The sequence below is a fragment of the Malassezia globosa genome, assembly GCF_000181695.2.
Source record: "Malassezia globosa CBS 7966 chromosome Unknown mgl_sf_5.1, whole genome shotgun sequence".
Lineage (NCBI taxonomy): Eukaryota > Fungi > Basidiomycota > Malasseziomycetes > Malasseziales > Malasseziaceae > Malassezia > Malassezia globosa.
In genome coordinates, this window is record NW_001849868.1 from 129,677 (window position 1) to 139,126 (window position 9,450).

The 9,450-nt window shown below is 53.2% G+C and overlaps 7 protein-coding genes across 7 annotated transcripts; 6 read left to right on the plus strand and 1 right to left on the minus strand.

Annotated features, from left to right (window-relative positions):
• Nucleotides 1-633: 633 nt before the first annotated feature.
• MGL_2183 (uncharacterized protein) lies at nt 634-2,009 on the plus strand (the record flags this gene model as incomplete). The annotated part of the gene is made up of 6 exons (XM_001730677.1): nt 634-735; nt 913-952; nt 1,009-1,211; nt 1,325-1,785; nt 1,848-1,962; nt 2,001-2,009. 6 exons carry the CDS (start codon nt 634-636, stop codon nt 2,007-2,009), a joined length of 930 nt encoding a protein of 309 aa, XP_001730729.1.
• A 193-nt stretch (nt 2,010-2,202) lies between these two features.
• MGL_2184 (uncharacterized protein) lies at nt 2,203-3,045 on the plus strand (the record flags this gene model as incomplete). The annotated part of the gene is made up of 1 exon (XM_001730678.1): nt 2,203-3,045. One exon carries the CDS (start codon nt 2,203-2,205, stop codon nt 3,043-3,045), a length of 843 nt encoding a protein of 280 aa, XP_001730730.1.
• A 168-nt stretch (nt 3,046-3,213) lies between these two features.
• On the minus strand, nt 3,214-4,035 carry MGL_2185 (uncharacterized protein; the record flags this gene model as incomplete). Its single annotated transcript, XM_001730679.1, has 1 exon — nt 3,214-4,035. The coding sequence occupies one exon, from the start codon at nt 4,033-4,035 to the stop codon at nt 3,214-3,216; it is 822 nt and encodes a 273-aa protein (XP_001730731.1).
• A 299-nt stretch (nt 4,036-4,334) lies between these two features.
• MGL_2186 (uncharacterized protein) lies at nt 4,335-5,829 on the plus strand (the record flags this gene model as incomplete). The annotated part of the gene is made up of 5 exons (XM_001730680.1): nt 4,335-4,397; nt 4,647-4,762; nt 4,823-4,945; nt 4,989-5,656; nt 5,774-5,829. The coding sequence occupies 5 exons, from the start codon at nt 4,335-4,337 to the stop codon at nt 5,827-5,829; spliced, it is 1,026 nt and encodes a 341-aa protein (XP_001730732.1).
• Nucleotides 5,830-6,168: 339 nt separating this feature from the next.
• Nucleotides 6,169-7,208, plus strand: MGL_2187 (uncharacterized protein; the record flags this gene model as incomplete). Its single annotated transcript, XM_001730681.1, has 2 exons — nt 6,169-6,362; nt 6,500-7,208. The coding sequence occupies 2 exons, from the start codon at nt 6,169-6,171 to the stop codon at nt 7,206-7,208; spliced, it is 903 nt and encodes a 300-aa protein (XP_001730733.1).
• Nucleotides 7,209-7,620: 412 nt separating this feature from the next.
• Nucleotides 7,621-8,757, plus strand: MGL_2188 (uncharacterized protein; the record flags this gene model as incomplete). The annotated part of the gene is made up of 1 exon (XM_001730682.1): nt 7,621-8,757. The coding sequence occupies one exon, from the start codon at nt 7,621-7,623 to the stop codon at nt 8,755-8,757; it is 1,137 nt and encodes a 378-aa protein (XP_001730734.1).
• A 139-nt stretch (nt 8,758-8,896) lies between these two features.
• On the plus strand, nt 8,897-9,435 carry MGL_2189A (uncharacterized protein; the record flags this gene model as incomplete). The annotated part of the gene is made up of 1 exon (XM_001730683.1): nt 8,897-9,435. A coding segment is annotated over one exon (539 nt), but the record flags the coding sequence as incomplete, so codon positions are not given.
• Nucleotides 9,436-9,450: the final 15 nt, after the last annotated feature.

The window sequence follows — 9,450 nt, forward strand, 5'->3', positions numbered from 1 at the left end:
CATTAAGTCATAAAAACCAGTCGCCTGCGCTCCAATATGATCACAACAAAGCTTCACTAATACAAGGCCGAACAGGGTAGTGGCAGCACAAAAGATAATCATAAAGCTGCCCATGAACCAACCCATTGTTGCAAATGCACTGGGCAAAGCGAGCATTCCTGCACCAATAATGGTGTTCGTGAGGCTGCTTATGCTGGCGGTTATGCTTGCCCTGTGGGCAGAAGAGTTCTGATAGGGGGGCACCTGTTGTGCGCTCGCACTCATGATGCAAAGCGCAGAGCAGCAAAGTTGTTCACGTCCACGCCAGAGGAAAGAGAGCGAAAGAAACCCGAGGTGGAGTTTCAATCATACGCCATGGCTCCAACTTCCTTCTCTGCGGCAAGAACTTGACACGCTCCACGCGTTGCAAAGCAGTGTGACCACGAAAAAAAAATGAAGATGTGCAAACGTTTGCATAATAGCCCACGTGTTTTGAATTGTGGAGATGAAGTGATCAGGACACGCTCAACTCCAACCGCCGCGACAGCGGCCTATTTCGCGGTACAAGTGGACAAGGCGACGCGTCACGCGCTCATAAGATTTGCACAAGTCACATCCAACTAACACTTGTTGTTGCGCATCGAAACTAGGACTATGTCGTCATCCAACGAGCTTGTAGAAGCTGAGACGGAAGTTGAGGCAGCCGATGAAATGGCCGATGAAATCATGGGGCCTTTGCCTGTCTCAAAAATGGAGGTACGTGCATTCGCTTTGGGTACAAAGCTGTCGCCATCATGAGATGTGTCCTAACGCTTGGCGCGTGAAAAGGAGTTTGGCATATCAGGTTCGGACTGCAAAAAGCTCAAAGAAGCTGGATATCATACGCTAGAAAGTGTGGCATTTACACCGAAAAAAACGTTACTTCTCATCAAGGGCATGTCGGAACAAAAAGTCGATAAGATCCTATCGGAAGGTACGCTTCGGTGTTCATAGGCGTGTTTGAGGGTTCCAAGCTAATTCCCAATGCAGCTGCCAAGTTGGTGCCACTCGGATTTACCACAGCGACCGAATATCACCAGCGTCGGTCAGATCTAATTACCATCACGACAGGATCGCCGGCGCTGGACCTCGTCATTGGCGGGGGTATGGAGACTGGCAGTATCACAGAATTATTTGGCGAGTTCCGTACAGGCAAGAGTCAGATCTGCCATACACTCGCTGTCACCTGTCAGGTACGTTTGCTAGCATGCATCGTGTGTGTGTGTGTGTGTGCAAAAGACACAAGCATATACTTGTGCGCAAACATGCATGTGTTGTTCATGCGTCTGAGCTTTACTTACATTAGCTTCCTGTGGATATGGGTGGTGGCGAAGGCAAATGCTTGTATATCGATACAGAGGGTACATTTCGGCCAGTGCGACTCCTAGCTGTGGCTGAGCGCTTTGGCCTCGACGGCGAGGAGGTACTAGACAACGTGGCATATGCGCGTGCCTATAACGCTGATCATCAGTTAGAATTGCTCGTTCAAGCAGCAGCCATGATGTCGGAGTCGCGGTTTGCGCTATTGATTGTCGATTCGCTCACGTCTCTGTACCGTACGGACTTTGCAGGTCGTGGCGAGCTCTCAGCGAGACAGACGCATTTGGCTAGGTTCCTTCGCACACTCATGCGTCTTGCGGATGAGTTTGGCGTAGCTGTCGTCGTAACAAATCAAGTCGTTGCGCAAGTGGACAATGCAGGTTTCGGCGGCATGGATACCAAGAAGCCCATCGGCGGCAATATTGTCGCACATGCGTCGACAACTCGGTACGTTTGTGCCACGCCTTTGTGCGCCAATCCTACGTTTGATGGGGTGCTGACACAACCAGACTTTCACTTCGTAAGGGTCGCGGCAATCAGCGCATTTGCAGAGTCGTCGATTCACCATCACTTCCGGAAGCCGAGGCAGTGTTTGCCATCAAGCCCGAGGGTATTACTGATCCCGTATGTACAAAATACGTCCACTTACACCATACTCTTAGGACGACTAAAATGAGCTCTCCTTTTTCGAGATATGCGTTTGTATGTATCATGTCATCTTGTGTATGTACTGGAAATCAGCCTACTTGGACATTATAGTCTATCTTGGTTCATTCTCCACACTGTTGAATGTGTCGTTTGAAAGCTCACGGATCTGGGTGATGAAATTTAGAACTACGCGTCTCCACGTTCAGTGAGCGAATTATGTCGGTAGGCCGAGGCGAGGCAGCGCCTGTGGCACTCGCTGATCTGGCTTTGGATGAGGCCACGAAGCGCTTCCAGGCCATATGGAGCTCGACATTCTCGATGCTGCAAGAACGCAATCGACTTGCTCATGAACTGGAAGCATCAGCTGAGGCGTCGGAACATACCTTCCTTCGAACTTTTCCGTACTTTGGACGCGATCGATCTATCTTAAAACATATGCATATGCTGTTGCAGGCGCTTGATACTTGGAAAAAGCGCATGTCTGAGGGAGATGCGGCAGGTGTCCCGTCCGTCGACCAGGTGGAATCATGGACGGACACCGTTTCACAACTCATGGAGCTGCTGGCCCACACTGGCCATATGATGAATGACCCAAGTGGGGCAGAGATTTTGCATGAGCTGCGCTCGGATCATGCACATGCGCTCGATCCGTTGTACTCTCAGACAAATGCAGCCCTCGAGGCGTCTGAGGGTGAGACACGGCATTTTTCGCGGCTCGATATGATCCAATCTATGAACGACATGCCAAGCACATCAGCCCTTACTTCGGCAGAGCCATTCGATACAGATGAAGATCGCGATACTTCTGCATTGCTCTCGCATAATGAAGCATGGCGCGACCAAGACAGGCATTTAGATCATCTCAGCGCATCGATCTCCCGTCAGCACTCGATCAGTGTGCGCATGAATGAGGAGCTGGAACTTCAGTCAGGCATGATTGGCGAATTGGATACGGATGTCGAGTCGACGGGCTTGCGTCTCGGTGGTGCGGCTACGCGTCTCGAGCGATTCCGGGAGAGCATCAAAGAACACGGTACGTGTACGATCCCTTTCACATGAAGGACACGAGAAACGAGCATGCTGACTTGGGACATTCATCAGGCTCATTGTGGACGATTTTCGTGCTCATTGTCATATTGGTTCTACTAATTGCGCTGGTTAAGTAGGAGTGGGCTTCCCACCGACGCATCGCAGGCCGCTAGGAGCGGTCTGCAGCCGGCGGGAGCCTCATGTGGACGCCACTAGTGGGCAGCACAAAAATTCGATGAAGCCATGGTGCCAGTGGAATTGCGACGCATCTACATCCTGGCGACACACAAGTGGAAGCTTGAACTGGACACTCAGCATCCCTACCTCGTCAATACGGATCGATGTCTTGTCAGAGACAGTCAAAGCGGCGAGCATGTGCTCGATACCTTTGAGTGCGTAGCTCTGCACAACAGGCTCATCACACATGTACTTTTCAGTTACAGCGTCTTTGTTAGGAAAGACGATTTCAGTCGTTCCATGGCTGTTTTCTGTGCAAAACAGGAAATCACCCTGAGCCCGAGAGGCAGCTGGATAGAATTCCATCCGCATAGCCTTCTCACCATTCTTGTAGATTTCATTCAGTAAAGGACAGAGCTGTTGAGAGTCCACAATGACCTGTGCAGCGGTGTGGGCAGAGTCGAAATCCATTTCATGCTTAAAGGGCGCATCATATGTGCGTAGGTGAAACGACATATCCCAAGTCCCATGCGACATGCGAAGTCCCATAGGACCACCAAGGTGCGGAAAGTCCATGATCATAACGGTATCCTCATTACCTGGAGACTTCTTGCGAAAGAGGAAAACTTGGAGAACTTTGAAGAGGCTCTCAAGATGAATGTCAAATGTGACACAAGGTTGAAGAGTTTCGTCAGTATCTAATGTTGCGTCATGCGGCAGACGCCGCTGCTCGAACTGGAGCCAGTTCTCTGGCGGATGAAATTCGTACTGATCAAACAGTGATGAATACAGGTACCCATGCGCTTGGCAAACTTGGTCTCCAGAATCAACCATGAACTCCATGCCGGAAGCTGATAGCGTCAATCTTGCAAACTGGTGTGTCAGCCTGTGATACTGCTTACATTTGTGAAATGCATGGACAATAATACGTTTGCGACAGCAGAGACATCTTTCATGGATGCATAGAGCACATTCTGTGCTGATGTTGAAACCATTCTTATACCCGCGTGCCGTTGACCCACCAAAGTTGATGCTCATACATCCAAGCCACCAGCCACATACACTTCGTTGTGGCCGATCCCAACCATTCCGTGATGACGATTCATTGGCGGCTCACCTCCACACCTGTCCAACCCATAATCATGCAAGCGCACAGTCTCCAAGCCACGCACTATGAACGGGCGCGCGCTCGCGTGAATGTGAATGTGTGTGTGCAAGCAAGCGAGAGCTATGTAGGGTGAAATCACGTGCTCTTGGTCCTGGCGTCCAACGTACGTACGTACGACCCCACGAGCCAATGCGTGCGGTCGACGTACGACGCACTCCATTAGACAGACACTTCCAGGCACACCTGTACACGAGCCACGTCGGCTTTGTGGGTAACCATGTCGGAGAATGTGCCACGCAAGGTATGACTTGATTTGAAAGACGTGTGTTCTGATATACGTGTGCAGTCAGCGCCCTTGACGTGTCACGGGCATACGCGACCCGTCGTGCACTTGGAGTATTCAGACAAGCAGGATGATGGCACGTTTCTTCTGTTATCCAGCTGTAAAGATGGCAGTCCTATGTACGTGTTGTTGTGTGAGGCCGTTTCTCACAGATCTCTTTTTTTTTTTTTCTTTTGCAGGCTTCGAGACTGGGTTGGTGACTGGGTAGGAACATTTTTGGGTCACAAGGGCGCTGTATGGAGCGCGAAGCTGAATGGCGGCGACGCTGCGCGTGCCGTGACGGGCAGTGCTGATTTTTCTGCGTAAGTTGGGCTGTTTTGTGTAAAGCGACTGACGGTTTGATAGCAAGGTGTGGGACACGTATACAGGAGAATGTCTGCATACATTTACACACAATCACATTGTGCGAAGTGTGGCGGTGGACTCAGCTGCGACAAAGCTTGTGACCGGTGGTCATGAAAGAAAGCTGCGTCTGTTTGACTTGAACAAACCGGCGTCGAATGCAGACGATGCACAGCTTTTCCGTGCACGCTTCGACGCCAACACGACAACGCACGAGGGTCAGATTCGAAGTGTTGTGCTGGGCCGTGGCACTTCCCATGAACACACTCTCGTCACTGCCTCAGGTGACAAATTGATTCAGTGGTGGGACATGAGATCCATGGAGCCAGTGTATGACATGGTGCTGGATGATCCGTTCGTATCGATGGAGAGGTGTGCTGGCTCGTTTGGCGAGTACGTGACGCTCACGAGTGGGCATAACGCAATGTTCTTGGATCTCGGCACACATGAAGTGATTCGGAAACACACACTTGACGTGACGCCCTCGTCTGTGTACCTGCACCCCACGACTGCTGGCATGTTTGTGGCTGGATGCACGACGGATGAGTGGGTTCGCGTATACGACTACGAAACAGGGAAGGAGTTGGATCTAAGTAAAGGACATCACGGTCCAGTCCATTGCGTAAGCTATACGCCTGATGGAGAAGTGGCTGCAAGCGGAAGCGAAGATGGTACGTGAGTTGGATCAATTTTCTCTCTCTCTCTCTCTCTCTCTCTCTCTCTCCGTCTCTCCTCTCCTTTAGTCTTTCCTAATCCCGATGAACTCGTGCGGCTAACATGAGATGCAGGTACTATCCGCTTGTGGCAGACGACGCCTGGCAAAAAGTATGGCCTGTGGTCATGAACAAGAAGAGAGTGCTTGCGAAAAAGGCGAAGAAGTTGAGAAGGATCAAGAACAGAAGCCCGTGCAAGAGCAGTCCTTTTTTTCATAGAGCATTGTGTCGCGTCGCACTGTTACGCGTGAAACGCGGCTTGTATAGTAGATCATCGCTCGATGGATCAGCAGTTGATCCATGACGTGCCTATGGCATCGATGGTGATAGTGATGATGATGATGATGGGATCGGAACGGCTGTGGGCTTTGGGGCAAAAGGGAGCCGTGTGCTCGGCATTTACATACCTGCACCGAAAAGAGGGTTGTTGTTTGAACACATACGTTCTTGCACGTTGAGACATATATATAATGCTGCTGCCTTTATGCACACATATGAAGCATGAGCCTGGGATGGATTTGCTTGGTACGCTACGTGCGAACATGCGGGAGTTGACTAGACAAACAGAGCTCCTTCAGGCCGATGGTTATGATGCTGCACGGCCACACAAGTGCATATATGCGCCATGTACAAAGGCATTTGCCCGTCGCTCAGACCTACAGCGGTACGTGGTCCTCAAGTATGCCTTTTTCTTTGGTTCACACTGACTTCGTTGGTCTCTAGACATATGCGGATCCATACACAAGAGCGCCCGTACAAGTGCCCCTATGGTGGATGTGACAAGCGCTTTATCCAACGCAGTGCACTGAATGTACATCTGAATGTCCACACTGGCGAGAGGCCATTTGTGTGCACAGAATGCTTCAAAGCCTTTGCTGATACCAGCTCGCTAGCTCGGCATCGGCGCACGCATTCAGGACGACGGCCGTACAAATGCCAAATATTCGGCTGCGGTAAAGAGTTTTGCCGGCGAACAACACTCACGAAGCACATGCGCCGTATGCACCCCATTGACGACCATCCCATGACGCCGTCATCTGTCCTCACATTCCCACACATGCCAGCGGTACCACCAATCACAGCAACGGCGAAAACCGCGCAATGTGGCACGGTGAAGGGATTAGCGACAATGGAAGTCATGGCAGATAGCAAGAGCATCGATGTTGGCGACGACATGGCCGGTGCCGGTGCCGAGAAGACTGTCAGTTCCCATGGCATCCGCTTGTTGGACATACACTTGATGCACGAGCCAACTCATGGCGATGCATCAGGCCAGGCCACTCCCACGTCGCCCGTAATGCTAACGACATCAGCGTCGCCCCACGCGTCGTGCTCAAGCATGACGACATCTGCTCAGAGCTGGGGATCCCCGCTTGCTCACACATTCCCAAGCACGCCTGTACCAGTGCTACTCCATTTTCCTGCATGTACTAAGGCGTCACCTGGCTACAAAGACATGACTCTCACTGCAGCGTGTCCCACACATTCTGCTTGGCCCCGTAGACAGTAGGGAGGAATCCGAGTCTGTGACTCGCCCGAGAACGCGTGCATATGTGTGTCGACACGAATCGAACGAGCGCATGAGCTCTCCACCTGTCGAGGAACGCGCGCTACGCGCCGCACAATAGCGTTGGCCACGTGGCAGTGTCGCACAGCAACACATGCAGTTCCGCCGCCACGAACGAGCCATCCGTCACCAACGTGCGTCTGTACGTTCACGCAGGCGTGTGACTCTTAGCGTGCGTGGGCGTGTGTGTGCTTTTGTGTGTTGGTGAGTTTGTGTGTGTGTGTGTGTGTGTGTGTGTGTCATTGCGCGTGGGGTGGTGATATCAACGCCTTGTCCTTGAACGTTTTGATCCATCGACCGACTTGCTGAATCATCCCACATTCGTAAACGCTTCTCAGAACAAGCGCCGACATCGATGAGTGCCGGTCATGCTGTAGACGAGATGGATCACACAAAGATGGGGGCGGCGGATGATGAGCTTGTGACGTTACTGTGTCATCGTTACTATCAATCGCTGTATTACACGCAGCTGCAAGAGTCTGTCCTTGTGGTCCTGAACCCGTATCGGACAGCCGTGGATGTGAACAGTACGGAAGTCTTGCACGAATACCGACGCGAGTTTCGGAATACACGGCTCACACAGAGCAGCTCGCCTTTGCCGCCACATGTGTTCCGGCTTGCGAATAATGCGTATTTCTACATGCAGCGGACTGGTCAAGACCAGTGTGTATTTTTTCTGGGGGAAACAGGCAGTGGAAAGAGCGAGACACGGCGTCTCGCTGCACATGCTCTGGCTGGACTGGGCACGGCTCTCCCTGGCAAGCGAGGGGCACGTCTAGCCCTGCAGCTTCCTGCTGCGTTGTATGCACTCGAGTGCATGGGAAATGTGGCGACGGACGAAAACGAGAATGCATCGAGTGTGTCGCTATATACGGAGCTGCAGTTCAGTCAGAAGGGGCGTCTCGTGGGATTCAAGGTGCTGAATTACTATTTGGAGCTGACGCGTGCAGCCGTCCACTGGGACACGACGTCAGCGTTCCAGATCTTTTCAATGCTGGTGACGGGTGCGAGTCCTGAAGAAGCGCGCCGCTGGCGAATGACGCAGGACACGTCGTTCCGCCTACTAGAGCACGCACACGATGTGGCTGCGCTGCATACGCCTAGCACCAGAAAATATGCACGGTGGCTCGAGTCGCTCACGCTGCTGGGCGTCACGGCCGAGCAGCGCGCATCGATGCTCGATGTGCTTGCGGCGCTTCTACATCTGAGCAACATGGACTTTTCGGACGAGGACGGGCCATTGTGCCCAGCTCGCGTGACGACGGAGGAACCGCTGTACATAGCAGCTGCGCTCCTGGGAATTGGCGCATCTGCCCTCGCGAATGCCGTGACGCATCACACATCCGTGGTGAATGGGCAGCTGTGCACGGCGATGCTCAACAGGGAGCGGGCCGGCCGCAGCCGAGACCGGCTGATGCGTATGCTGTATGCGCAGCCTGTTCGCATGGCTCAACGAGCACATCAACATGTGTTTCTCGCACGAGCAGTTTGACACGTATATTGGCCTGCTGGATGTCCCGGGCTGGCGGAACCGTGTGCAGAACCACTTGGATGCGATGGCGATCAACTTTGCCTCTGACATGGTGTATCGGCATCTGACACACGTCCTGTGTGATCGGCGTACGGGCGAGATGGATCATGAGGGCCTCTCGCATCTAGCGCCACTGCCGTCGGCGATCGACACGACAAACCAGGTGCGCCTTTTCACACATGTGCCTGGCGGTCTCATGCACATCATGGACGACCAGACGCGCCGGAGGCCGCGAAAAAACTCGCTCACGATGGTCGAGGCGATGCAGCGCCGCTGGGTCCATCATCGTGCGCTGCACGTCGACAAGCCTGACCGCCTTGGGCCGCAGGCGTTCACCGTGACGCACTTCCACGGCCGCGTGTCGTACGACCCGCATGGCTGGCTCGAGCAGAATGATGCGTCGTACGCGTCCGAGCACCTCGCCCTGCTGCGGGGTGCGACCGCATCGACCTCGTCGCGCGACAGCGTGTTTGGCTCGACGAATGCGTTTGTGCGTGGCTTGTTCCGGCACCTGCCCGAGACAGCGCACGTACATACGCCCGCGACGCTGCGTCCGACACGAGCGCCCAGCACCAAACGCGTCGCGCGTCAGCGCACACTGCGTGCAGCCACGTCGCGGCATCCGGACGACGACGATGTGTATGGGAATGCGCT